Below are 26,969 nucleotides of genomic sequence, written 5' to 3' on the forward strand. Positions count from 1 at the left end.
CTTTGGTCTCTCTCTTCCTGTTTCTCTCCCTCTGTCTCTCTCGGTCTCACTCTTCCTGTTTCTCTTCCTCTGTCTCTCGGTCTCTCTTCCTGCTTCTATCCCTTTGTCTCTCGGTCTCTCTCTTCCTGTTTCTCTCCCTCTGTCTCTTGGTCTCTTTCTTTGAATGCCTTTTCTCTTTCTTTCCCTCTCTGTCTTCCCACCTGTCTCCCTCCACCCCTCTCTCCTTTCTCCCTCCATCCCTCTCTCCCTGTCTCCCTCCATCCTTCTCACCCTGTCTCCCTCCATCTCTCTCTCCCTGCCTCCCTCCATCCCTCTCTCCCTCTCTCCCTCCATCCCTCTCTCCCTCTCTCTCCCTCCATTCCTCTCTCCCTCCATTCCTCTCTCCCTCCATTCCTCTCTCCCTCCATTCCTCTCTCCTTCTTATCCCTCTCTCCTTCTTATCCCTCTCTCCCTGCATCCCTCTCTCCCTACATCCCTCCACACCTCTCTCCTGTCTCTCTCCCTGTCTCCCTCTCTCCCTCTCTCCCTCTCTCCCTCCACCCCTCTCTCCCTGTCTCCCTCTCTCCCTCCACCCCTCACTCCCTGTCTCCCTCCCTCCATCCATCCCTCCCTGTCTCCCTCTCTCCCTGTCTCCCTCGCTCCCTGTCTCCATCCATCCCTCTCTCCCTCCATCCCTCTCTCCCTCCATCCCTCTCTCCCTCCATCCCTCTCTCCCTACATCCCTCTCTCCCTACATCCCTCTCTCCCTACATCCCTCTCTCCCTACATCCCTCTCTCCCTACATCCCTCCATCCCTCTCTCCTGGCTCCCTCTATCCCTCTCTCCTTTCATCCCTCCATCCCTCTCTCCTGGCTCCCTCTATCCCTCTCTCCCTACATCCCTCCATCCCTCTCTCCCTCCATCCCTCTCTCCTTCTTATCCCTCTCTCCCTACATTCCTCTCTCCCTACATCCCTCCACACCTCTCTCCTGTCTCCCTCATCCCTCTCTCCCTGTCTCTCTCCCTCCATTCCTCTCCCTCCATCCCTCTCTCCCTGTCTCCCTCTCTCCCTGTCTCCCTCTCTCCCTCCACCCCTCACTCCCTGTCTCCCTCCATCCCTCTCTCCCTGTCTCCCTCTCTCCCTGTCTCCCTCTCTCCCTGTCTCCCTCCATCCCTCTCTCGCTCCATCCCTCTCTCGCTCCATCCCTCTCTCCCTCCATCTCTCTCTCCCTACATCCCTCTATCCCTCTCTCCTGGCTCCCTCTATCCCTCTCTCCCTACATCCCTACATCCCTCTCTCCCTCCATCCCTCTCTCCTTCTATCCCTCTCTCTCTCTCCCTCCATCCCTCTTTCCTTCTATCCCTCTCTCCCTACATCCCTCCACACCTCTCTCCTGTCTCCCTTATACCTCTCTCCCTGTCTCCCTCATACCTCTCTCCCTGTCTCTCTCCCTCCATCCCTCTCTCCCTGTCTCTCTCCCTCCATCCCTCTCTCCCTGTCTCTCTCCCTCATTCCTCTCTCCCTCCATTTATCTCTCCCTCCACCCCTCTCTCCCCGTCTCCCTCCATTCCTCTCTCCCTCCACCCCTCTCTCCCCGTCTCCCTCCATCCCACTCTCCCTGTCTCCCTCATCCCTCTCTCCCTCCTTCCCTCTCTCCTTCCCTCTTCTCCATCCCCGTCTCCCCTCTTTCTGATGTCAGGGTTTCTCCAATGTGAGCTTGGACAAGGTCTTCCAAGGCGGGGCCAACATATCAGGCTTCCAAATAGTGAGCCCTGAGAACTCCATCGTTCAGCAGTTCCTACAGCGCTGGGAGAGACTGGATGAAAGGGAATTCCCAGAGGCCAAGAACACCCCGCTCAAGGTACCTACTGCAGACTACAGAACAGCAGCCAAGCCTTTCATGATGTACTGTTATGTATGCACAACAAAATGAATGTCCTGTCCTTCTCCATTCTTCTCATCTCAGTATCTGTCACTCTCACATTCTCTTTCCTCTCCTTCTCTTCTCTTCTCCCTTCTTCTCCTCTCTTCTCCCTTCTTTTCTCCTTTCTTCTCCTTCTCTTCTCCTCTCTTCTCCCTTCTTCTCCTCTCCTTTCTTCTCCTTCTCTTCTCCTCTCTTCTCCCTTCTTCTCCTCTCCTTTCTTCTCCTTCTCTTCTCCTATCTTCTCCTTTCCTCTCCTTCTCTTCTCCTCTCATCTACCTTATTCTCCTCTCCTTTCCTCTCCTTCTCTTCTCCTTTCTTCTACCTTCTTCTCCTCTCCTTTCCTCTCCTTCTCTTCTCATTTCTTCTCCTTCTCTTCTCCTCTCTTCTACCTTCTTCTCCTCTCCTTTCCTCTCCTTCTCCTCTCCTTTCCTCTCCTTCTCTTCTCCTCTCTCCTCTCCTTCTCTTCTCCTCTCTTCTACCTTCTTCTCTCCTTTCCTCTCCTTCTCTTCTCCTCTCCTTTCCTCTCCTTATCTTCTCCTTTCTTCTACCTTCTTCTCCTCTCCTTTCCTCTGCTTCTCTTCTCCTCTTTTCTCACTTCTTCTCCTCTCCTTTCCTCTCCTTCTCTTCTCCTCTCTTCTACCTTCTTCTCCTCTCCTTTCCTCTCCTTCTCTTCTCCTCTCCTTTCCTCTCCTTCTCTTCTCCTCTCCTTTCCTCTCCTTCTCTTCTCTTCTCTTCTCCCTTCTTCTACTTTCCTTTCCTCTCTTCTCACTTCTCCTCTCCTTTTCTCACTTCTTCTCCTCTCCTTTCCTCTCCTTCTCTTCTCCTCTCTTCTACCTTCTTCTTCTCTCCTTCTCTTTTCCTCTCCTTTCCTCTCCTTCTCTTCTCCTCTCCTTTCCTCTCCTTCTCTTCTCCTCTCCTTTCCTCTCCTTCTCTTCTCCTCTCCTTTCCTCTCCTTCTCTTCTCCTCTCCTTTCCTCTCCTCTCCCTTCTTCTCCTCTCCTTTCCTCTCCTTCTCTTCTCCTCTCTTCTCCCTTCTTCTCCTCTCATTTCCTCTCATTCTCTTCTCCCCTCTTCTCACTTCTTCTCTTCTCCTTTTCACTCCTTCTCTTCTCCTCTCATTTCCTCTCCTTCTCTTCTCCCCTCTTCTCCTCTCCTTGCATCCCTCAAATCACACACTTCCAGGACAACAGGTGTAGACTAACAGTGAAATGTTTACGGGTTATTTTCCAACCAGGCAGAGAGAAAGATAAGATACAAATCAAATAAACAGACATAGTGACACCAGGAATACATACACCGTGAATAACCAATAGAAATAACCAGTGAAAAAAGTTAGTGAGAGAGAGATGGGGAGAGAGTGAGAGAGAGATAGTGAGAGAGAATATTGTATATTATCTACCTCACGTGCTTTGGCAATGTTAACATATGTTTCCCATGCCAATAAAGCCCCTTGAATTGAATTGAGTGAGAGAGTGAAATGGTGAGAGAGTGAAATGGTGAGAGAGTGAAATGGTGAGAGAGGGAAATGGTGAGAGAGTGAAATGGTGAGAGAGTGAAATGGTGAGAGAGTGAAATGGTGAGATGTGAGATGGTGAGAGAGTGAGATGGTGAGAGAGTGAGATGGTGAGAGAGAGAGTGGGAGAGAGATGGTGAGAGTGGGAGAGTGGGAAATAGAGAGGGAGAGAGTGAGATGGTGAGATGTGAGATGGTGAGATGTGAGATGGTGAGAGAGTGAGATGGTGAGATGGTGAGAGAGTGAGACGGTGAGAGAGTGAGGCGGTGAGAGAGTGAGACGGTGAGAGAGTGAGACGGTGAGAGAGTGAGACGGTGAGAGAGTGAGGCGGTGAGAGAGTGAGACGGTGAGAGAGTGAGACGATGAGAGAGTGAGACGGTGAGAGAGTGAGATGGTGAGATGTGAAACGGTGAGAGAGTGAGACGGTGAGAGAGTGAGACGGTGAGAGAGTGAGACGTGTGAGAGAGTGAGACGGTGAGAGAGTGAGACGGTGAGAGAGAGAGTGGGAGAGAGATGGTGAGTGGGAGAGTGTGAAATAGAGAGGGAGAGAGTGAGATGGTGAGATGTGAGAGAGTGAGATGGTGAGAGAGTGAGACGGTGAGAGAGTGAGACGGTGAGAGAGTGAGATGGTGAGAGAGAGAGTGGGAGAGAGATGGTGAGAGTGGGAGAGTGGGAAATAGAGAGGGAGAGAGTGAGATGGTGAGATGTGAGATGATGAGAGAGTGAGATGGTGAGAGAGTGAGACGGTGAGAGAGTGAGATGGTGAGAGAGAGAGTGGGTGAGAGATGGTGAGAGTGGGAGAGTGGGAAATAGAGAGGGAGAGAGTGAGATGGTGAGAGAGTGAGACGGTGAGAGAGTGAGACGGTGAAAGAGTGAGACGGTGAGATGGTGAGAGAGAGAGTGGGAGAGAGATGGTGAGAGTGGGAGAGTGGGAAATAGAGAGGGAGAGAGTGAGATGGTGAGATGTGAGACGGTGAGAGAGTGAGACGGTGAGAGAGTGAGACGGTGAGAGAGTGAGACGGTGAGAGAGTGAGCCGGTGAGAGAGAGAGTGGGAGAGAGATGGTGAGAGTGGGAGAGTGGGAAATAGAGAGGGAGAGAGTGAGACGGTGAGAGAGTGAGACGGTGAGAGAGTGAGACGGTGAGAGAGAGAGTGGGAGAGAGATGGTGAGAGTGTGAGAGTGGGAAATAGAGAGGGAGAGAGTGAGATGGTGTATTTAATTGGCTCGAGGGGGTGGGGCATGTTTACTGTTGCCGTATTACATTTAGTCATGGTGTTGGTTACCGAACGGCCTGTTCTCTCCGAATCAAGGTACGGTTTGTGATGAACATGTGGGACATTGTGATCGTTACATCGATGTGTTTCAACTCTACAGTGAATCTCTCCGCAGAGAGAGCGCACTTACAAGGTCTACTACACTTGGTGTATTCAGTGACAAATAACTTTAGATTTGATTTGACTTCTGCAGTTTTCCTTCCCCAGAATATTCTACTTTGTCCCCTGTTCATACCTGAATTAATAAAATAATGAATGGAATAATTAATTAATTAATGATGTACTGTTTGCCAGCTACAGTGTTCAGTGTTCTCTTCTCTCATGATCTCTCTTGTGATCCCTCTGATCTCTCTTGTGATCCCTCTGATCTCTCTTGTGATCCCTCTGATCTCTCTTGTGATCTCTCTTGTGATCCCTCTGATCTCTCTTGTGATCCCTCTGATCTCTCTTGTGATCCCTCTGATCTCTCTTGTGATCCCTCTGATCTCTCTTGTGATCCCTCTGATCTCTCTCTATACTCGGCAGTACACGTCAGCTCTGACCCACGATGCCATCCTGGTGATCGCGGAGGCTTTCCGGTACCTGCGGCGCCAACGGGTAGACGTGTCACGCCGAGGAGGCGCAGGAGACTGTCTGGCCAACCCTGCCGTACCATGGAGCCAGGGCATCGACATTGAGAGAGCTCTCAAAATGGTAGGAGGGAGAGAGACAGAAAGAGGGGCAGATGGGGAGGTTAGGGAAGAAAGAGAGAAGGAGGTAGGTATGTAGGGAGGGGGAGAGAAATAGGGGGGTGATAGTGAGAGAGATGGAGTGGGTAAGAGTTAGATTGAGAAACACGAGACAGAGAAAGAAAGAAAGAAAGAAAGAAAGAAAGAAAGAAAGAGAAAGAAAGAAAGAAAGAGAGATAGAGAGCTATAGAAAGAGAGGCAGAGAGAGATAGAGAGCGATAGAAAGAGGGGGTAGAGATGGAGAGCTATAGAAAGAGAGGCAGAGAGAGAGAGAGAGAGCTATAGAAAGAGAGGCAGAGAGAGAGAGAGAGCAATAGAAAGAGGGGGCAGAGAGAGAGAGAGGGAGAAAGAGGGGGCAGACAGAGCGATAGAGAGCTTTAGAAGGAGACAAATTTCCTCCTCTGCTTCCCAGATGTCCTCACACAGACCTCTCACAGTGAAATGCTCTCCCCCTCAGCTCATCTCTCTCAAATACAAAGAGCCTCTCATTCTCATTACCATAAACCCACATCTTTTATTAAAGCCTATCAGTTCCATCATTTGATTATCGCCAACGGCCCTGCCTATGTGAATACCTGCCATTTCCTAATACCAGCTTTTTCCACATTTGATAATAAGTTGGCAGTCTGTATTACACGTTGTTCTGCGTGTTTTGCGTCTGTGTGTTACTGTCCCGCTGTGCAGGTCCAGGTTCAGGGGATGACGGGGAACATCCAGTTTGACAGCTATGGCCGGAGGTCCAACTACACTATAGACGTCTATGAGATGAGAACAGGGGGACCGAAGAAGGTGCACGCACACACACACACACACACACACACACACACACACACACACACACACACACACACACACACACACACACACACACACACACACACACACACACACACACAGCGCTCTCTATAACCCCATACCGACTCAGCTATTAAATCTCAAATAAATTGCTGTCTCCATCAGAACAGGGTAACTATCAGTCAGACGTTAGGGTTTAGTTCATTACTTCTTCCTCTCATTGTTTATGAATTATGACAAACATGCCCTCGATACAAGTTCTCCTACATGACAGACGGAGGACTTCTACAAATGTCTGTAGGAACCAGAGGTTGGAACCAAAATGACTTTCCAATTGTTTAGTTCTGAGCAGAACCACTATTCATTTGGTTCTGTTCAACAAAGTTCCGGTCCGGTTCTTTTTTTAAACCACGCGGTATTGGTTTAGATGGTAATTTCTGTTCCTTTTTTTTTTACAATTAGCTCATGAAATGACTGCACCAATCAGTGTGGATAGAGCAGCTTGCTATGTAGCGGGTAAGAGATTTAATCTGTATAGGAAAGTCGTTAAGAGCTAATTATATTTTGCCGTAACAGCATGATTTAATCACAATGAAAGACAAACACACAGACTGAGCTGCCAGTCACAGTGTAGGGCGTCAGATTCAACCTCGGGTGAAGAGAGAGCGTTGAAAAACTAGCAAGTTAATTAAACATCTCCAATTAAACATCTCTTCCTAATTTCTGAATCACTCTTGTAACGTCATCAGTAGGCTGCAATAACCCATGCATTAGAGGGGAGGGGCTACAGTAACCCATGCATTAGAGGGGAGGGGCTACAGTAACCCATGCATCAGAGGGGAGGGGCTACAGTAACCCATGCATCAGAGGGTAGGGCAGATTGTCTACACCAACTGGTAAAGATTTACAGGTGGCAGTCAGACGCCAGAATAAGTTTCTGAGTGACAGAGTGAGTCCTTGCATAGGCACTTTGTTGTGATTTTTGTGGGACTGGAAGAAAATGCCCAGAACTAAAAATAACATCATTTTCCATTTTCCAATAACAGTTATCTTCTGGAACAGTATAGAACAGTTATCTTCTGGAACAGTATAGAACAGTATGTTCTTCTGGAAGAGTATAGAACAGTATGTTCTTCTGGAACAGTATAGATCAGTATGTTCTTCTGGAACAGTATAGAACAGTTATCTTCTGGAACAGTATAGAACAGTATGTTCTTCTGGAACAGTATAGAACAGTATATTCTTCTGGAACAGTATAGATCAGTATGTTCTTCTGGAACAGTATAGATCAGTATGTTCTTCTGGAACAGTATAGAACAGTTATCTTCTGGAACAGTATAGAACAGTATGTTCTTCTGGAACAGTATAGAACAGTATGTTCTTCTGGAACAGTATAGATCAGTATGTTCTTCTGGAACAGTATAGATCAGTATGTTCTTCTGGAACAGTATAGAACAGTTATCTTCTGGAACAGTATAGATCAGTATGTTCTTCTGGAACAGTATAGATCAGTATGTTCTTCTGGAACAGTATAGATCAGTATGTTCTTCTGGAACAGTATAGAACAGTATGTTCTTCTGGAACGTATAGAACAGTATGTTCTTCTGGAACAGTATAGATCAGTATGTTCTTCTGGAACAGTATAGATCAGTATGTTCTTCTGGAACAGTATAGATCAGTATGTTCTTCTGGAACAGTATAGAACAGTTATCTTCTGGAACAGTATAGAACAGTATGTTCTTCTGGAACAGTATAGAACAGTATATTCTTCTGGAACAGTATAGATCAGTATGTTCTTCTGGAACAGTATAGATCAGTATGTTCTTCTGGAACAGTATAGATCAGTATGTTCTTCTGGAACAGTATAGAACAGTATGTTCTTCTGGAACAGTATAGATCAGTATGTTCTTCTGGAACAGTATAGATCAGTATGTTCTTCTGGAACAGTATAGATCAGTATGTTCTTCTGGAACAGTATAGAACAGTATGTTCTTCTGGAACAGTATAGAACAGTATGTTCTTCTGGAACAGTATAGAACAGTATGTTCTTCTGGAACAGTATAGAACAGTATGTTCTTCTGGAACAGTATAGATCAGTATGTTCTTCTGGAACAGTATAGAACAGTATGTTATTCTGGAACAGTATAGAACAGTTATCTTCTGGAACAGTATAGATCAGTATGTTCTTCTGGAACAGTATAGAACAGTATATTCTTCTGGAACAGTATAGATCAGTATGTTCTTCTGGAACAGTATAGATCAGTATGTTCTTCTGGAACAGTATAGATCAGGATGTTCTTCTGGAACAGTATAGAACAGTTATCTTCTGGAACAGTATAGATCAGTATGTTCTTCTGGAATAGTATAGATCAGTATGTTCTTCTGGAACAGTATAGATCAGTATGTTCTTCTGGAACAGTATAGAACAGTATATTCTTCTGGAACAGTATAGAACAGTATGTTCTTCTGGAACAGTATAGATCAGTATGTTCTTCTGGAACAGTATAGAACAGTTATCTTCTGGAACAGTATAGATCAGTATGTTCTTCTGGAACAGTATAGAACAGTATATTCTTCTGGAACAGTATAGAACAGTATGTTCTTCTGGAACAGTATAGAACAGTATGTTCTTCTGGAACAGTATAGAACAGTATGTTCTTCTGGAACAGTATAGAACAGTATGTTCTTCTGGAACAGTATAGAACAGTATGTTCTTCTGGAACAGTATAGATCAGTATGTTCTTCTGGAACAGTATAGATCAGTATGTTCTTCTGGAACAGTATAGATCAGTGTGTTCTTCTGGAACAGTATAGATCAGTATGTTCTTCTGGAACAGTATAGAACAGTATATTCTTCTGGAACAGTATAGAACAGTATATTCTTCTGGAACAGTATAGATCAGTATGTTCTTCTGGAACAGTATAGAACAGTATGTTCTTCTGGAACAGTATAGAACAGTATGTTCTTCTGGAACAGTATAGAACAGTATGTTCTTCTGGAACAGTATAGATCAGTATGTTCTTCTGGAACAGTATAGAACAGTATGTTATTCTGGAACAGTATAGAACAGTTATCTTCTGGAACAGTATAGATCAGTATGTTCTTCTGGAACAGTATAGAACAGTATGTTCTTCTGGAACAGTATAGAACAGTATGTTCTTCTGGAACAGTATAGATCAGTATGTTCTTCTGGAACAGTATAGATCAGTATGTTCTTCTGGAACAGTTCCTCAAATAATGTTGTTATGGAACAGTATAGAACAGTTATCTTCTGGAACAGTATAGATCAGTATGTTCTTCTGGAATAGTATAGATCACGTGACAGTGTTAGATGACTGTGAGCTTAGATCACTTTCTGGTGTGTAGGTGTTTGATTGATTGATATTTAGAAGTTGTATACTGCTCCAACTGGAGACATTACCGACATTATGAATTATCGAGGATAAAAAATAAATAAAGCCCAAAGGCTTGTTTCCATAGCGGTCTTTTGAGTGGGTTGGAGTGAAGCCTGCTTCTTCAGACAGAGTCCCAGACATCAGCCTGTCAGGATGGTTAGTAGAGACCAGCGAGTCTGATTGCTTTCCTCCAGGTTGTGTAGCTGCACTCAGAGTGATGACTGCTACAAGGAACAGTATAGCTCCAGTCCCCACTGCTTCTTCTGAAACAGTATAGAACATCTGTTATCTCCACTACAGGCTCTCTGACTGTTATAGAACAGTTATCTTCTGGAACAGTATAGAACAGTATATTCTTCTGGAACATTATAGAACAGTATCCTCTTCACACTCCAACAATGGAGACTACAGAATGGTCAAATGTTCTTCAAATGGAACAGTATAGATCAGAGCATGTATCTTATGGAACAAGTGAAATAACTCTGGTTAAAGCCTCTTGTTCTTAACAGACTGTATTTGCACACCATATACCCATATCTGAAGCAGTATGTGTCTTCTGATGTGAGTATACTGATCAGTATGTTCTTCTGGAACAGTATAGATCAGTATGTTCTTCTGGAACAGTATAGATCAGTATGTTCTTCTGGAACAGTATAGATCAGTATGTTCTTCATGGAACAGTATAGATGACAGTATGTTGACTTCATGGAACAGTATAGACATCAGTGTGTTCTTCTGGAACAGTATAGATCAGTGTGTTCTTCTGGAACAGTATAGAACAGTATGTTCTTGCTGGAACAGTATAGATCAGCTAGTTACCAACCATGTTCTTCTGGAACAGTATAGATCAGTATGTTCTTCTGGAACAGTATAGATCAGTATCTTCTTCTACCTGTCCACCAACCAGTATATCTCTTACCTGTACACCAACCAGTATATCTCCTACCTGTACACCAACCAGTATATCTCCTACCTGTACACCAACCAGTATATCTCCTACCTGTACACCAACCAGTATATCTCCTACCTGTACACCAATCAGAATATCTCCTACCTGTACACCAACCAGTATATCTACTACCTGTACACCAACCATTAGGTCTCCTACCTGTACACCAACCAGTAGGGCTCCTACCTGTACACCAACCAGTATATCTCCTACTTGTACACCAACCAGTATATCTCCTACCTGTACATGAACCAGTTTATCTCCTATCTGTACACCAACCAGTATATCCTCTACCTGTACACCAACCAGTATATCTCCTACCTGTACACCAACCAGTATATTTCCTACCTGTCCACCAACCAGTATATCTCTTACCTGTACACCAACCAGTAGATCTCCTACCTGTACACCAACCAGTATATCTCCTACCTGTACACCAACCAGTATATCTCCTACCTGTACACCAACCAGTAGATCTCCTACCTGTACACCAACCACCTGTACACCAACCAGTATATCTCCTACCTGTACACCAACCAACCTACCTGTACACCAACCAGTCGACCTCCTACCTGTACACCAACCAGTGATCTCTTACCACCAACCAGTATATCTCCTACCTGTACACCATATCTCCTACCTGTACGCCAACCAGTATATCTCCTACCTGTACGCCAACCAGTATATCTCCTACCTGTACGCCAACCAGTATATCTCTTACCTGTACACCAACTAGTATAGCTCCTACCTGTACACCAACCAGTATATCTCCTACCTGTACGCCAACCAGTATATCTCTTACCTGTACATCAACCAGTATATCTCCTACCTGTACACCAACTAGTAGGTCTCCCACCTGTATCATTTGTCGCTAGCCTATACTGAAGTAAAGCCAAGGTCCTCCCATAGATTTAGGCCTCACCTCTAGTAATCTATAAAGAATGACAGTAGATTTAGGCTTCACCTCCAGTAATCTATAAGGAATGACAGTAGATTTCGGCCTCACCTCCAGTAATCTATAAGGAATGACAGTAGATTTAGGCCTCACCTCCAGTAATCTATAAGGAATGACAGTAGATTTAGGCCTCACCTCTAGTAATCTATAAGGAATGACAGTAGATTTAGGCCTCACCTCTAGTAATCTATAAGGAATGACAGTAGATTTAGGCCTCACATCCAGTAATCTATAAGGAATGACAGTAGATTTAGGCCTCACCTCCAGTAATCTATAAGGAATGACAGTAGATTTAGGTCTCACCTACAGTAATCTATAAGGAATGACAGTAGATTTAGGCCTCACCTCCAGTAATCTATAAGGAATGACAGTAGATTTAGGCCTCACCTCTAGTAATCTATAAGGAATGACAGTAGATATAGGCCTCACCTCCAGTAATCTATAAGGAAGGACAGTAGATTTAGGCTTCACCTCCAGTAATCTATAAGGAAGGACAGTAGATTTAGGCCTCACCTCCAGTAATCTATAAGGAATGACAGTAGATTTAGGCCTCACCTCCAGTAATCTATAAGGAATGACAGTAGATTTAGGCCTCACCTCCAGTAATCTATAAGGAAGGACAGTAGATTTAGGCCTCACCTCCAGTAATCTATAAGGAATGACAGTAGATTTAGGCCTCACCTTTAGTAATCTATAAGGAAGGACAGTAGATTTAGGCCTCACCTCTAGTGATCTATAAGGAATGACAGTAGATGTAGGCCTCACCTCTAGTAATCTATAAGGAAGGACAGTAGATTTAGGCCTCACCTCTAGTAATCTATAAGGAAGGACAGTAGATTTAGGCCTCACCTCCAGTAATCTATAAGGAAGGACAGTAGATTTAGGCCTCACCTCTAGTAATCTATAAGGAATGACAGTAGATTTAGGCCTCACCTTTAGTCATCTATAAGGAATGACAGTAGATGTAGGCCTCACCTTTAGTAATCTATAAGGAAGGACAGTAGATTTAGGCCTCACCTCTAGTAATCTATAAGGAATGACAGTAGATTTATGCCTCACCTCTAGTAATCTATAAGGAATGACAGTAGATTTAGGCCTCACCTCCAGTAATCTATAAGGAATGACAGTAGATTTAGGCCTCACCTCCAGTAATCTATAAGGAATGACAGTAGATTTAGGCCTCACCTCCAGTAATCTATAAGGAAGGACAGTAGATTTAGGCCTCACCTCTAGTAATCTATAAGGAATGACAGTAGATTTAGGCCTCACCTCCAGTAATCTATAAGGAATGACAGTAGATTTAGGCCTCACCTCCAGTAATCTATAAGGAATGACAGTAGATTTAGGCCTCACCTCCAGTAATCTATAAGGAATGACAGTAGATTTAGGCCTCACCTCCAGTAATCTATAAGGAATGACAGTAGATTTAGGCCTCACCTCTAGTAATCTATAAGGAATGACAGTAGATTTAGGCCTCACCTCCAGTAATCTATAAGGAATGACAGTAGATTTAGGCCTCACCTCCAGTAATCTATAAGGAATGACAGTAGATTTAGGCCTCACCTCCAGTAATCTATAAGGAAGGACAGTAGATTTAGGCCTCACCTCTAGTAATCTATAAGGAATGACAGTAGATTTAGGCCTCACCTCCAGTAATCTATAAGGAAGGACAGTAGATTTAGGCCTCACCTCTAGTAATCTATAAGGAATGACAGTAGATTTAGGCCTCACCTCCAGTAATCTATAAGGAATGACAGTAGATTTAGGCCTCACCTCCAGTAATATATAAGGAATGACAGTAGATTTAGGCCTCACCTCCAGTAATCTATAAGGAATGACAGTAGATTTAGGCCTCACCTCCAGTAATCTATAAGGAATGACAGTAGATTTAGGCCTCACCTCCAGTAATCTATAAGGCTGGTTTTATTAGTGGGTAAATTGAGCACTTCTTAAAGCGATTAGGTTTTTGCTTTTACCTGCTATAAGCACATATAAGCATTTATAATGTGTTACTGAAATGTTCCCACTTGACTGTTTATACACTGATAGTGGGGGGAGGAGGGTGGGGGGGGTCGTTCGGGGTGGGCGGTCGGACAAAAGGGTATGATGCTAACAGAAATGGAATGTGAACAATAGAATTCAATCTAATTCTATGGTTGCTATGCTAACCTGTGTTTTCTCTGTTTCAGATTGGCTACTGGAACGAGTACCAGCGATTAGTAAATGTGTTAGAACAACAGGTGGTCGCCAACGAGTCTTCTTCTGTGGAAAACCGAACGATTGTGGTCACTACTATTATGGTACACTTTCCATGGCAACTTTGAAATGTGTTCACCACAACGTATTCTGCCAGTCAGGGCCGCGAGCGGCAGTGTTGATGCCTAACCGGTTGATACAGTCTGTCCTGGGCTGAGCAGAACCACATCTTTTTTGTGTTTGCTTTGCATCCACTCACTACACGTTGAAACAGTCGATCCCTCTGTTAGGAGAAGAGAGTGTTTCAACTGTATCCGTGTGGGTGACAAAGCATTTAGATTTCTCATACTTCAGTGGCCTGTCGTAGCAGTGACATCACAATATTGGTATTATATGATACATGAGTAAGTGGGTAAATGGTTGAGTTGTGACTCCATCTAATAGAAAACACATACAAACCAACATCCGCCATATGTACGTAAGTAGAACCTGTCTTGTCCGTCCTCATCAAGTAAATGGTTCAATGACAATCTGGGATAGGAGGAGGAGGAGGAGGAGGAGATGATGATGACGATAATGGTGTTAATGATACTGTAATGGCTTATCAAGGACAAAGCAAAATAAAGCACATCTGAGAGAGGATAAGAACGATAATATACGCCGGGCTTTCGGAAAGTATTCAGACCCCTTGACTTTCTCCATATTTTGTTACGTTACAGTCTTCTAAAATTAATTAAATAAATGTGTTTCCACATCAATCTACACAAAAATACCCCATAATGATAAAGTGAAAATAGTTTTTTTGATTTAAAAAAAACAATTAAAATAAAATAAAAAACAGAATTACCTTATATACATAAGTATTCAGACCCTTTGCTATGAGACTCCAAATTGAGCTCAGGGGTATACTGTTTCCATTGATCATCCTTGAGATGTTTCTATAACTTTATTGGAGTCCACCTGTGGTAAATTCAATTGATTGGGCATTAATTGGAAAGGCACACTCCTGTCTATATAAGGTTCCACAGTTGGCAGTGCATGTCAGAGCAAAAACCAAGTCATGAGGTCTAAGGAATTGTCCGTAGAGCTCAGAGACAGGATTGTGTTGAAGCACAGATCTGGGGAAGGGTACCAAAACATTTCTGCAGTATTGCAGGTCAGCAAGAACACAGTGACCTCCATCATTCTTACATGAAAGAAGTATGAAACCACCAAGACTCTTGCTAGAGCTGGCCGACTGGCCAAACAGATTAATCGGGGGAAGGGAGGTGACCAAGAACCCGGTGGTCACTCTGACAGAGCTCCAGAGTTACTCTGTGGAGATTGGAGAACCTTCCAGAAAGACAACCATCTCTGCAGCACTCCACCAATCAGGCCTTTATGGTAGAGCGGCCAGAAGGAAGTCACTCCTCAGTAAAAGGTACATGACAGCCTGCTTGGAGTTTGCCAAAAGGCACCTAAAGGACTCTCTACCCATGAGAAACAAGATTTTCTGGTCTAATGAAACCAATATTGAAGGTTTTGGCCTGAATGCCAAGTGTCACATCTGGAGGAAACCTGGCACGATCCCTACGGTGAAGCATGGTGGTGGCAGCATCATGCTGTGGGGATGTTTTTCAGCGGCCGGGACTGGGAGACTAGTCAGGATCAAGGGAAAGATGAATGGAGCAAAGTACAGAGGGATCCTTGATGAAAACCTGCTCCAGAGCGCTAAGTACCTCAGACTGGGGCGAAGGTTCACCTTCCAACAGGACAACCTGTTGCCTAAGCACACAGCCTAAACAACACAGGAGTGGCCTCGGGACAAGTCTCTGAATGTCCTTGAGTGGCCCAGCTAGAGCCAGGACTTGAACCTGATCAAACATCTCTGGAGAGACCTGAAAATAGCTGTGTAGCAACGCTCCCTATCCAACCTGACAGCTCGAGAGGTTCTGCAGAGAAGAATGGGAGACACTCCCCAAATACAAGTGTGCCAATCTTATAGCATCATACCCAAGAAGACTTGAGGCTGTAATCATTGCCAAAGGTGCTTCAAGAAAGTACTGAGTAAAGTGTCTGAATACTTACGTAAATGTAATATTTAATTTTTTATTTATTTTTGCAAACATTTCTAAAAACTTGTTTTTGCTTTGTCATTCTGGGGTATAGTTATGAGGGGGAAAAAAACAATTGTATCCATTTTAGAATAAGACTGTGTTGGGTTCTGAATGTATGAAATATACTGAGGGACATGAATAATCACTGAGGGACACTGAATACTTGTCGAATGCACTGTGTATATATATATATATATATATATATATATATATTGAATCAATTTTGTTTTGTTCTACTGAGGGCTGGTTCTGTGTTGAATATATATATGTATATTAATCTATTTTGTTTTGTTCCTCTGAGGGCTGGTTCTGTGTTGAATATATATATGTATATATATTGAATCAATTTTGTTTTGTTCCTCTGAGGGCTGGTTCTGTGCTGAATATATATATGTATATATATTGAATCAATGTTGTTTTGTTCCTCTGAGGGCTGGTTCTGTGCTGAATATATATATATGTATATATATTGAATCAATTTTGTTTTGTTCCTCTGAGGGCTGGTTCTGTGTATAGCTTCCAGTGGGTTGTTTTGGCAGGAAGGAGATAGTTTTGCTTCGATTTCCTGGCAGCAGTGTTGACGGCTGTGTTGAATTATTCCTTTCACACTACTATTTTACCATATTTGCTCATTATTTTATATTTTAAATTACTTTCCCTCCCTGAATGCAAAAATATTCAGGGGGCTGTAAATGGCAAATCAAATTGTATTAGTCACATGCGTCGAATACAACCGGTGTAGACCTTACAGTGAATTGCTTACTTACGAGCCCCTAAACAACAATGCAGTTCAAATAAGAATAAGAAATAAAAGTAACAAGTAATTAATGAGCAACTGGAGCAGCAGCACGACCAGGTGGACTGGGGACAGCAAAGAGTCATCAGGCCAGGTAGTCCTGAAGCATGGACCTAAGTCATTAGAGAGAATTAGAGAGAGCATACTTAAATTCCCACAGGACACCGGATACCGCACCCCTCCTAGGGACGGCATGGGAAGAGCCCCAGTAAGCCCGTGACTCAGCCCCTGTAATAGGGTTTAAGGCAGATAATCCCAGCAGAGAGAGGGGAATGCATAGATGAAAAGTGACTAGCATAGATGATAACAACAGAGAGTAGCAGCGGTGTAAAAGAGAAGGGGGTGGGCAATGTAAATAGTCTGCGTAGCCATTTGATTAGATGTTCAGGAGTCTCTTGGAGTTCAGGAGTCTCTTCAGGTCTCTTGGACCTTGGCACTCCGGTACCGCTTGCCATGCGGTAGCAGAGAGAACCATTTATGACTAGGGTGACTGGAGTCTTTGACAATTTTTAGGGCCTTCCTCTGACACCGCCTGGCATAGATGTCGTGGATGCAGGAAGCAGTGATGTACTGGGCCGTACGCACTACCCTCTGTAGTGCCCTGCGGTCGGAGGCCGAGCAGTTGCTATACCAGGAACTGATGCAACCAGTCAGGATGGTCTCGATGGTGGAGCTGTAGAACCTTTTGAGGATCTGAGGACACATGCCAAATCATTTCAATCTCCTGAAGGGGAATAGGTTTTGTTGTGCCCTCTTCAAGATTGTCTTGTTGTGCTTGGACCATGCAAGTTTGTTGGTGATGTGGACACCAAGGAACTTGAAACTCTCAAACTCCTCCACTACAGCCCCATCGATGAGAATGGGGGTGTGTTCGCTCCTCTTTTTCCTGTAGTCCACAATCATATCTTTTGTCTTGATCACGTTGAGGGAGAGGTTGTTGTCCTGTCACCACACAGCTAGGTCTCTGACCTCCTCTGTAGTCTGTAATGGTTTGCAAGCCCTGCCACATCCAACGAGCGTCAGAGCCGGTGTAGTACGTTTCGATCTTAGTCCTATATTGACGCTTTGTCTGTTTGATGGTTCGTCGGAGGGCATAGCGGGATTTATTATAAACTTCCGGGTTATTAACTGCCCCTGAACAACCCACTGTTCCTAGACCAGTTAACCCACTGTTCCTAGACCAGTTAACCCACTGTTCCTAGGCCGTCATTGAAAGTAAGAATTTGTTCTTAACTGACTTGCTTAGTTAAATAAAGGTAAAAAAAAGAGTCCCACTCCTTGAAAGCCGCAGCTCTAGCCTAGCTCAGTGCGGATGTTGCCTGTAAAGCCATGGCTTCTGGTTGGGGTATGTACGTACGGTCATTGTGGGGACGATGTCATCAATGCACTTATTGATGAAGCCAGTGACTTATGTGGTGTACTCCTCAATGACATCGGAGAAATCCCGGAACATATTCCAGTCTGAGCTAGCAAAACAGTCTTGTAGATTAGCATCTGCTTCATCTGACCACTTTTTTTTATTGATCTAGACACTTGTGCTTCCTGCTTTAATTTTTGCTTGTAAGCAGGAATCATGAGGATAGAATTATGGTCAGATTTGCCAAATGGAGGCCGAGGGAGAGCTTTCTATGCATCTCTGTGTGTGGAGTAATTTTCCCTCTGGTTGCACATTTAATAACATGCTGATAGAAATTTGGTAAAACCGATTTTAAGTTTCCCTGCATTAAACTCCCCGGCCACTAGGAGCGCCGCCTCTGTGCAAGCGTTTTCCTGTTTGCTTATGGTGGAATACAGCTCATTGAGTGCGGTCTAAGTGCCAGCCTCAGTCTGTGGTGTTATGTAGACAGCTATGAAAAATACAGATGAAAATTCTCCAGGTAGATAGTGTGGTCTACAGCTTATCATGCGATACTCTACCTCAGGCAAGCAAAACCTCGAGACTTCGCCAGCTATCGTAACGATCTTGTCCTATAAACATCCTCTGAATAGTAAAGAAACACTCTTGAAAAGGAAAACATTTGAAAAGTGATGAAGGTCCTAATTGTTCTGAGATAAAGTATTCCTTCATACACAAATTACCTTCAATCTATATTCTGAAAAGTCTCCTCTTTCTCTCTCTATCTCTCTCTCGCTCGCTCTCTCTCTCTCTCTCTCTCTCTAAAAAGGAAGCATTTAAAGGTTTCAGAATGGAAAACAGCATCAGTAGATAAAATGATGTTAACTCGGAAGGGGGGGGGGGGGGGGGATTGGCATTTACAATCATGCAAGGGTGAAGAGGATATACGTTCAGCACAGAACAAACAAGCCATTGCTTCTCCACTTGCATCCCTCTAATTATGTGTTGTCTCTAATGGTGTCGTCCGCTCTGTGTGAGCAGCAGCTCTTCTCTTGTTGTGTAATGATGAAACCATAACAACACGCTAGCTGTACCACCTCCAGTGTTTGAAAATGGTGGGGTTAAAAGCACGCTCCGCTCTCCTGGTGGTGTTCGTCTTTTAAATATTTATGTATTTCCTTACAAGATATATTTTTTATTTGAATTTTGGGATTGTAATGAAAATGGCTCCCTTTTCGCAGAGTTGTTTTTGTTTGTTGCAATGACTATTACCAAAAGCTTCCCCTTTGCTCAGTGATTGATGCAATGTGCTTGTTGATGATTATGTTGAGATATCAATGTAGTCGCACTCACTTCCCTCTCCAAGTCATGGCCATTTACTTCATGAACCTCCACCCCCATCTCACTCTGAGCTAACCTACACCCAGCCTACCAATACACCCAGCCTTACACCCACCTAACCCACACCCAGCCTACCAATACACCCAGCCTACTAATACACCCAGCCTTACACCCACCTAACCCACACCCAGCCTACCAATACACCCAGCCTACCAATACACCCAGCCTTACACCTACCTAACCCACACCCAGCCTACCAATACACCCAGCCTACCAATACACCCAGCCTACCAATACACCCACCTAACCCACACCCAGCCTACCAATACACCCACCTAACCCACACCCAGCCTACCAATACACCAGCCTACCAATACACTCAGCCTTACACCCACCTAACCTACACCCAGCCTACCAATACACCCAGCCTACCAATACACCCACCTAACCCACACCCAGCCTACCAATACACCAGCCTACCAATACACCCAGCCTTACACCCACCTAACCTACTCCCACGAACCTCTAACTACTGCATATTGTACCTTTAGCAAGACACTGTGAGAGCATGTGGTCCTCTTCGACTGGTAGTTTGTCACACTCGCACACACTCGCACACACTCGCACACACACGCACACACACACACACACACACACACACACACACACACACACACACACACACACACAACTGTTCCCCAGGGCTAAGATACCGGAGGCTGAGTGCATTAGGGCTGGGGGTCCGCTGGCCACCACAGCTTAGTAAAACACCTACCTGGCTTGTCATCCTGCTGTTATCAACATGTATTGCAATGCATCTGTGGTGTTTCATCTGGACATGCCTGGCTGCATGAGACTGCTGGTTGAAGCAACTGTGTGTGTGTGTGTGTGTGTGTGTGTGTGTGTGTCTGTGTGTGTCTGTGTGTGTGTGTGTGCGTGTGTCTGTGTGTGTGTGTGTGACAATAAACCAGCATGTGATCTGACTGTTAACAGGAAGCCCCTTATGTGATGTACAAGAAACACCAGATGAATCTGGAGGGGAATGACAGATATGAAGGCTACTGTGTCGATTTAGCTGCCGAAATTGCAAAACATGTGGGGATAAGATACAAACTGTCAGTAGTAGCAGACGGGAAGTACGGTGCGCGGGATCCAGACACCAAGACGTGGAACGGGATGGTGGGGGAACTGGTCTATGGGGTGAGTGGAGTCATCTCTCAGTCTGTCACTGATGTTCATTGTTACTTCACCAAAGAATGCGTCCCAAATATCACTTCATTCCCTACATAGTACACTACTTTTGACCAGGATCCATAGGGCTCTATATGGTGCACTATATAGGGAATAGAGTTCCATTTGGGATGCATCATTTGTTTTAACATTCACTACCGGCAGTTGAAAGAGAAAATGTATGTCTTAACAATGTGATTGTGTTACAATGTTTATAGTCTGCCTCCTATTTTACATTTATGTCATTTAGCAGACGCTCTTATCCAGAGAGACTTACAGTAGTGAGTCATTTAGCAGACGCTCTTATCCAGAGAGACTTACAGTAGTGAGTCATTTAGCAGACGCTCTTATCCAGAGAGACTTACAGTAGTGAGTCATTTAGCAGACGCTCTTATCCAGAGAGACTTACCAGAGAGACTTACAGTAGTGAGGACTCAAACCCAGAACCCTGACGCAATGCTCTACCAACTGAAGTATATTAAATGGATGATAGAGGAGCAGGGGAGCAGGGGAGAGGGCCGTCTATTAAATAGATGATAGGGGAGCAGGGGAGAGGGCCGTCTATTAAACGGATGATAGGGGAGCAGGGGAGAGGGCCGTCTATTAAATAGATGATAGAGGAGCAGGGGAGCAGGGGAGCAGGGGAGAGGGCCGTCTATTAAATGGATGATAGGGGAGCAGGGGAGAGGGCTGTCTATTAAATAGACGATAGAGGAGCAGGGGAGAGGGCCGTCTATTAAATAGATGATAGAGGAGCAGGGGAGAGGGCCGTCTATTAAATAGATGATAGAGGAGCAGGGGAGAGGGCCGTCTATTAAATGGATGATAAAGGAGCAGGGGAGAGGGCCGTCTATTAAACGGATGACAGAGGAGCAGGGGAGCAGAGGAGAGGGCCGTCTATTAAATGGATGATAGGGGAGCAGGGGAGAGGGCCGTCTATTAAACGGATTATAGGGGAGAGGGCCGTCTATTAAACGGATGATAGGGGAGCAGGGGAGAGGGCCGTCTATTAAACGGATGACAGAGGAGCAGGGGAGAGGGCCGTCTATTAAACTGATGACAGAGGAGCAGGGGAGCAGGGGTGAGGGCCGTCTATTAAACGGATGACAGAGGAGCAGGGGAGAGGGCCGTCTATTAAATAGATGATAGGGGAGCAGGGGAGAGGGCCGTCTATTAAATGGATGACAGAGGAGCAGGGGAGAGGGCCGTCTATTAAATAGATGATAGAGGAGCAGGGGAGAGGGCCGTCTATTAAATGGATGATAGGGGAGCAGGGGAGCAGGGGAGAGGGCCGTCTATTAAATAGATGATAGAGGAGCAGGGGAGCAGGGGAGAGGGCCGTCTATTAAATGGATGACAGAGGAGCAGGGGAGAGGGCTGTCTATTCAATAGATGATAGAGGAGCAGGGGAGAGGGCCGTATATTAAATGGATGATAGGGGAGCAGGGGAGAGGGCCGTCTATTAAATGGATGACAGAGGAGCAGGGGAGAGGGCCGTCTATTAAATGGAGATGAGGAGAGGAGCAGGGGAGAGGGCCGTCTATTAAATAGATGATAGAGGAGCAGGAGCAGGGGAGAGGGCCGTCTATTAAATGGATGATAGAGGAGCAGGGGAGAGGGCCGTCTATTAAACGGATGACAGAGGAGCAGGGGAGAGGGCGTCTATTAAATGGATGATAGGGGAGCAGGGGAGAGGGCCATCTATTAAATGGATGACAGAGGAGCAGGGGAGCAAGGGAGAGGGCCGTCTATTAAATAGATGATAGAGGAGCAGGGGAGAGGGCCGTCTATTAAACGGATGACAGAGGAGCAGGGGAGAGGGCCGTCTATTAAATGGATGACAGAGGAGCAGGGGAGCAGGGGAGAGGGCCGACTATTAAATGGATGACAGAGGAGCAGGGGAGAGGGCCGTCTATTAAATGGATGATAGAGGAGCAGGGGAGAGGGCCGTCTATTAAATGGATGATAGGGGAGCAGGGGAGAGGGCCGTCTATTAAATGGATGATAGAGGAGCAGGGGAGAGGGCCGTCTATTAAACGGATGACAGAGGAGCAGGGGAGAGGGCCGTCTATTAAATGGATGATAGGGGAGCAGGGGAGAGGGCCGTCTATTAAACGGATGACAGAGGAGCAGGGGAGAGGGCCGTCTATTAAATGGATGATAGGGGAGCAGAGAGAGAGGGCCGTCTATTAAACGGATGATAAAGGAGCAGGGGAGAGTGCCATCTATTAAACGGATGACAGAGGAGCAGGGGAGCAGGGGAGAGGGCCGTCTATTAAATAGATGATAGAGGAGCAGGGGAGAGGGCCGTCTATTAAATAGATGATAGAGGAGCAGGGGAGAGGGCCGTCTATTAAACGGATGACAGAGGAGCAGGGGAGAGTGCCGTCTATTAAACGGATGACAGAGGAGCAGGGGAGAGGGCCGTCTATTAAATGGATGACAGAGGAGCAGGGGAGCAGGGGAGAGGGCCGTCTATTAAATAGATGATAGAGGAGCAGGGGAGCAGGGGAGAGGGCCGTCTATTAAATGGATGACAGAGGAGCAGGGGAGAGGGCCGTCTATTAAACGGATGACAGAGGAGCAGGGGAGAGGGCCGACTATTAAATGGATGACAGAGGAGCAGGGGAAAGGGCCGTCTATTAAATGGATGATAGAGGAGCAGGGGAGAGGGCCATCTATTAAATGGATGATAGAGGAGCAGGGGAGAGGGCAGTCTATTAAATGGATGATAGGGGAGCAGGGGAGAGGGCCGTCTATTAAATGGATGATAGAGGAGCAGGGGAGCAGGGGAGAGGGCCGTCTATTAAATGGATGATAGAGGAGCAGGGGAGAGGGCCGTCTATTAAATGGATGACAGAGGAGCAGGGGAGAGGGCAGTCTATTAAATGGATGATAGGGAGCAGGGGAGAGGACCGTCTATTAAACGGATGATAGGGGAGAGGGCCGTCTATTAAATGGATGATAGGGGAGCAGGGGAGAGGGCCGTCTATTAAATGGATGATAAAGGAGAGGAGCAGGATGAGAGGGCCGTCTAGATGATAAACGGATGATATGGGGAGCAGGGGAGAGAGGGCCGTCTATTAACGGATGGATGATGACAGAAAGGAGCAGGGGAGAGGGCGAGAGGTGAGAGGGCCGTCTATTAAACGGATGACAGGGGATAGGGGAGAGGGCCGTCTATTAAACGGATGACAGAGGAGCAGGGGAGAGGGCTCTCTATTAAATGGAGGATAAAGGAGCAGGCGAGAGTGCCGTCTATTAAACGGATGACAGAGGAGCAGGGGAGAGGGCCGTCTATTAAACGGATGACAGAGGAGCAGGGGAGAGGGCCGTCTATTAAATGGATGACAGAGGAGCAGGGGAGAGGGCCGTCTGTTAAATAGATGATAGAGGAGCAGGGGAGCAGGGGAGAGGGCCGTCTATTAAATAGATGATAGAGGAGCAGGGGAGAGGGCCGTCTATTAAATGGATGACAGGGGAGCAGGGGAGAGGGCCGTCTATTAAATTGATGACAGAGGAGCAGGGGAGAGGGCCGTCTATTAAACGGATGATATGGGAGAGGGCCGTCTATTAAATGGATGACAGAGGAGCAGGGGAGAGGGCCGTCTATTAAATGGATGACAGAGGAGCAGGGGAGAGGGCCGTCTATTAAATGGATGACAGAGGAGCAGGGGAGCAGGGGAGAGGGCCGTCTATTAATTTTAACAAGGGTAATCTGAAAACAAGACTCCCTAAATTATATCAGCATATTGATTGTGCTACCAGGGCTGGTAAAACCCTGGATCATTTTTATTCTAACTTCCGCGACGTATATAAGGCCCTCCCCCGCCCTCCATTCGGAAAAGCTGACCATGACTCCATTCTGTTGCTCCCAGACTACAGACAAAAAATAAAACAAAAAGCTCCCGTGCTCAGGCCTGTTCAATGCTGGTCCGACCAATCTGATTCCACGCTTCAAGACTGTTTCGATCACGTGGATTGGGATATGTTCCACATTGCGTCCAACAACAACATTGACAAATACGCTGATTCGGTGAGCGAGTTCATTAGAAAGTGCATCGGCAATGTTATACCCACAGCAACGATTAAAACATTCCCAAACCAGAAACCGTGGATTGATGGCAGCATTCGCGCGAATCTGAAAGCGCGAACCACTGCTTTTAACCAGGGCAAGGTGTCCGGAAACATGACCGAATACAAACAGTGTAGCTATTCCCTCCGCAAGGCAATCAAACAAGCTAAGCGTCAGTATAGAGGAAAAGTAGAGTCTCAATTCAATGGCTCAGACACAAGAGGTATGTGGCAGGGTCTACAGTCAATCACGGATTACAAAAAGAAAACCAGCCCCGTCACGGACCACGATGTCTTGCTCCCAGACAGACTAAATAACTTTTTTGCTCACTTTGAGATCAATACAGTGCCACTGACACGGCCCGCAACCAAAACATGCGGACTCTCCTTCACTGAAGCTGATGTGAGTAAAACATTTAAACGTGTTAACCCTCGCAAGGCTGCAGGCCCAGTCGGCATCCCCAGCCGCGTCCTCAGAGCATGCGCAGACCAGCTGGCTGGTGTGTGTACGGACATATTCAATCAATCCTTATCCCATTCTGCTGTTCCCACATGCTTCAAGAGGGCCACCATTGTTCCTGTTCCCAAAAAAGCTAAGGTAACTGAGCTAAACGACTACCGCACTGTAGCACTCACTTCCGTCATCACGAAGTGCTTGGAGAGACTAGTCAAGGACTATATCACCTCCACCCTACATGACACCCTAGACCCACTCCAATTTGCTTACCGCCCCAATAGGTCCACAGACGACGCTATCGCAACCACATTGCACACTGCCCTAACCCATCTGGACAAGAGGAATACCTATGTGATGATGCTGTTCATCGACTACAGCTCAGCATTTAACACCATAGTACCCTCCAAACTCGTCATCAAGCTCGAGACCCTGGGTCTCGACCCCGCCCTGTGCAACTGGGTGATGAAGGTAGGTAACAACATCTCCACTCCGCTGATCCTCAACACTGGGGCCCCACAAGGGTGCGTTCTGAGCCCTCTCCTGTACTCCCTGTTCACCCACGACTGCGTGGCCATGCACGCCTCCAACTCAATCATCAAGTTTGCGGATGACACCACAGTAGTAGGCTTAATTACCAACAATGACGAGACGGCCTACAGGGAGGAGTTGAGGGCACTCGGAGTGTGCTGTCAGGAAAATAACCTCAACATCAACAAAACAAAGGAGATGATTGTGAACTTCAGGAAATAGCAGAGGGAGCACCCCCCTATCCACATCAACGGGACAATAGTTTTTGAGAGGGTAGTAAGTTTTAAGTTCCTCGGCGTACACATCACAGACAAACTGAATTGGTCCACCCACACATACATCATTGTGAAGAAGGCGCAGCAGTGCCTCTTCAACCTCGGCTTGTCACCAAAAGCACTCACAAACTTCTACAGATGCACAATCGAGAGCATCCTGTCGGGCTGTATCACCGCCTGGTACGGCAACTGGTCCGCCCACAACCGTAAGGCTCTCCAGAGGGTAGTGAGGTCTGCACAACGCATCAACAGGGGCAAACTACCTGCCCTCCAGGACACCTACACCATCCAATGTCACAGGAAGGCCATAAAGATCATCAAGGACAACAACCACCCGAGCCACTGCCTGTTCACCCCGCTGTCATCCAGAAGGCGAGGTCAGCACAGGTGCATCAAAACAGGGACGGAGAGACTGAAAAACAGCTTCTATCTCAAGGCCATCAGACTGTTAAACAGCCACCACTAACATTGAGTGGCTGCTGCCAACATACTGACTCAACTCCAGCCACTTTAATAATGGAAATTGATGGAAATGTATGTAAAAAAATGTATCACTAGCCACCTAATATAATGTTTACATTACATCTCATATGTATATGTATATACTGTACTCTATATCATATACTGCATCTTGCCATCTTTATGTGATACATGTATCACTAGCCACTTTAAACAATGCCACTTTATGTTTACATACCCTACATTACTCATCTCATATGTATATACTGCACTCTATACCATCTACTGCATCTTGCCTTTGCCGTTCTGTACCATCACTCATTCATATCTTTATGTACATATTCTTTATCCCTTTACACTTGTGTGTATAAGGTAGTAGTTGTGGAATTGTTAGGTTAGATTACTCGTTGGTTATTACTACATTGTCGGAACTAGAAGCACAAGCATTTCGCTACACTCGCATTAACATCTGCTAACCATGTGTATGTGACAAATAACATTTGATTTGATGTGGTTATTTATGTCCATCACCATATACCGTGTCAACGTGGTTACACGTGGGCAGTCAGGCCAAGCAGGTCTAATGATTGTGTAAAGGCTAGGTGACCTTCTGTCCAGGAAATTAATGTGATCTTAGCTGTCATTTAAAGGTTAGCCCTAAAACCCTG

At 45.7% G+C, this 26,969-nt stretch overlaps 1 protein-coding gene across 1 annotated transcript in view; it reads left to right on the forward strand.

The window, feature by feature from the left end:
• LOC139390535 (glutamate receptor 3-like) overlaps positions 1 to 26,969 on the forward strand; it is a 277,696-nt gene that overhangs the window by 208,311 nt on the left and 42,416 nt on the right. The window contains exons 6-10 of the mRNA XM_071137711.1: positions 1,680 to 1,841; positions 5,216 to 5,383; positions 6,103 to 6,207; positions 13,703 to 13,813; positions 20,272 to 20,478. Of these exons, the coding sequence (XP_070993812.1) occupies positions 1,680 to 1,841; positions 5,216 to 5,383; positions 6,103 to 6,207; positions 13,703 to 13,813; positions 20,272 to 20,478 (753 nt within the window). The remainder of the gene's footprint in view (positions 1 to 1,679; positions 1,842 to 5,215; positions 5,384 to 6,102; positions 6,208 to 13,702; positions 13,814 to 20,271; positions 20,479 to 26,969) is intronic.

The sequence above is a fragment of the Oncorhynchus clarkii genome, chromosome 31 (assembly GCF_045791955.1).
Source record: "Oncorhynchus clarkii lewisi isolate Uvic-CL-2024 chromosome 31, UVic_Ocla_1.0, whole genome shotgun sequence".
NCBI lineage: Eukaryota > Metazoa > Chordata > Actinopteri > Salmoniformes > Salmonidae > Oncorhynchus > Oncorhynchus clarkii.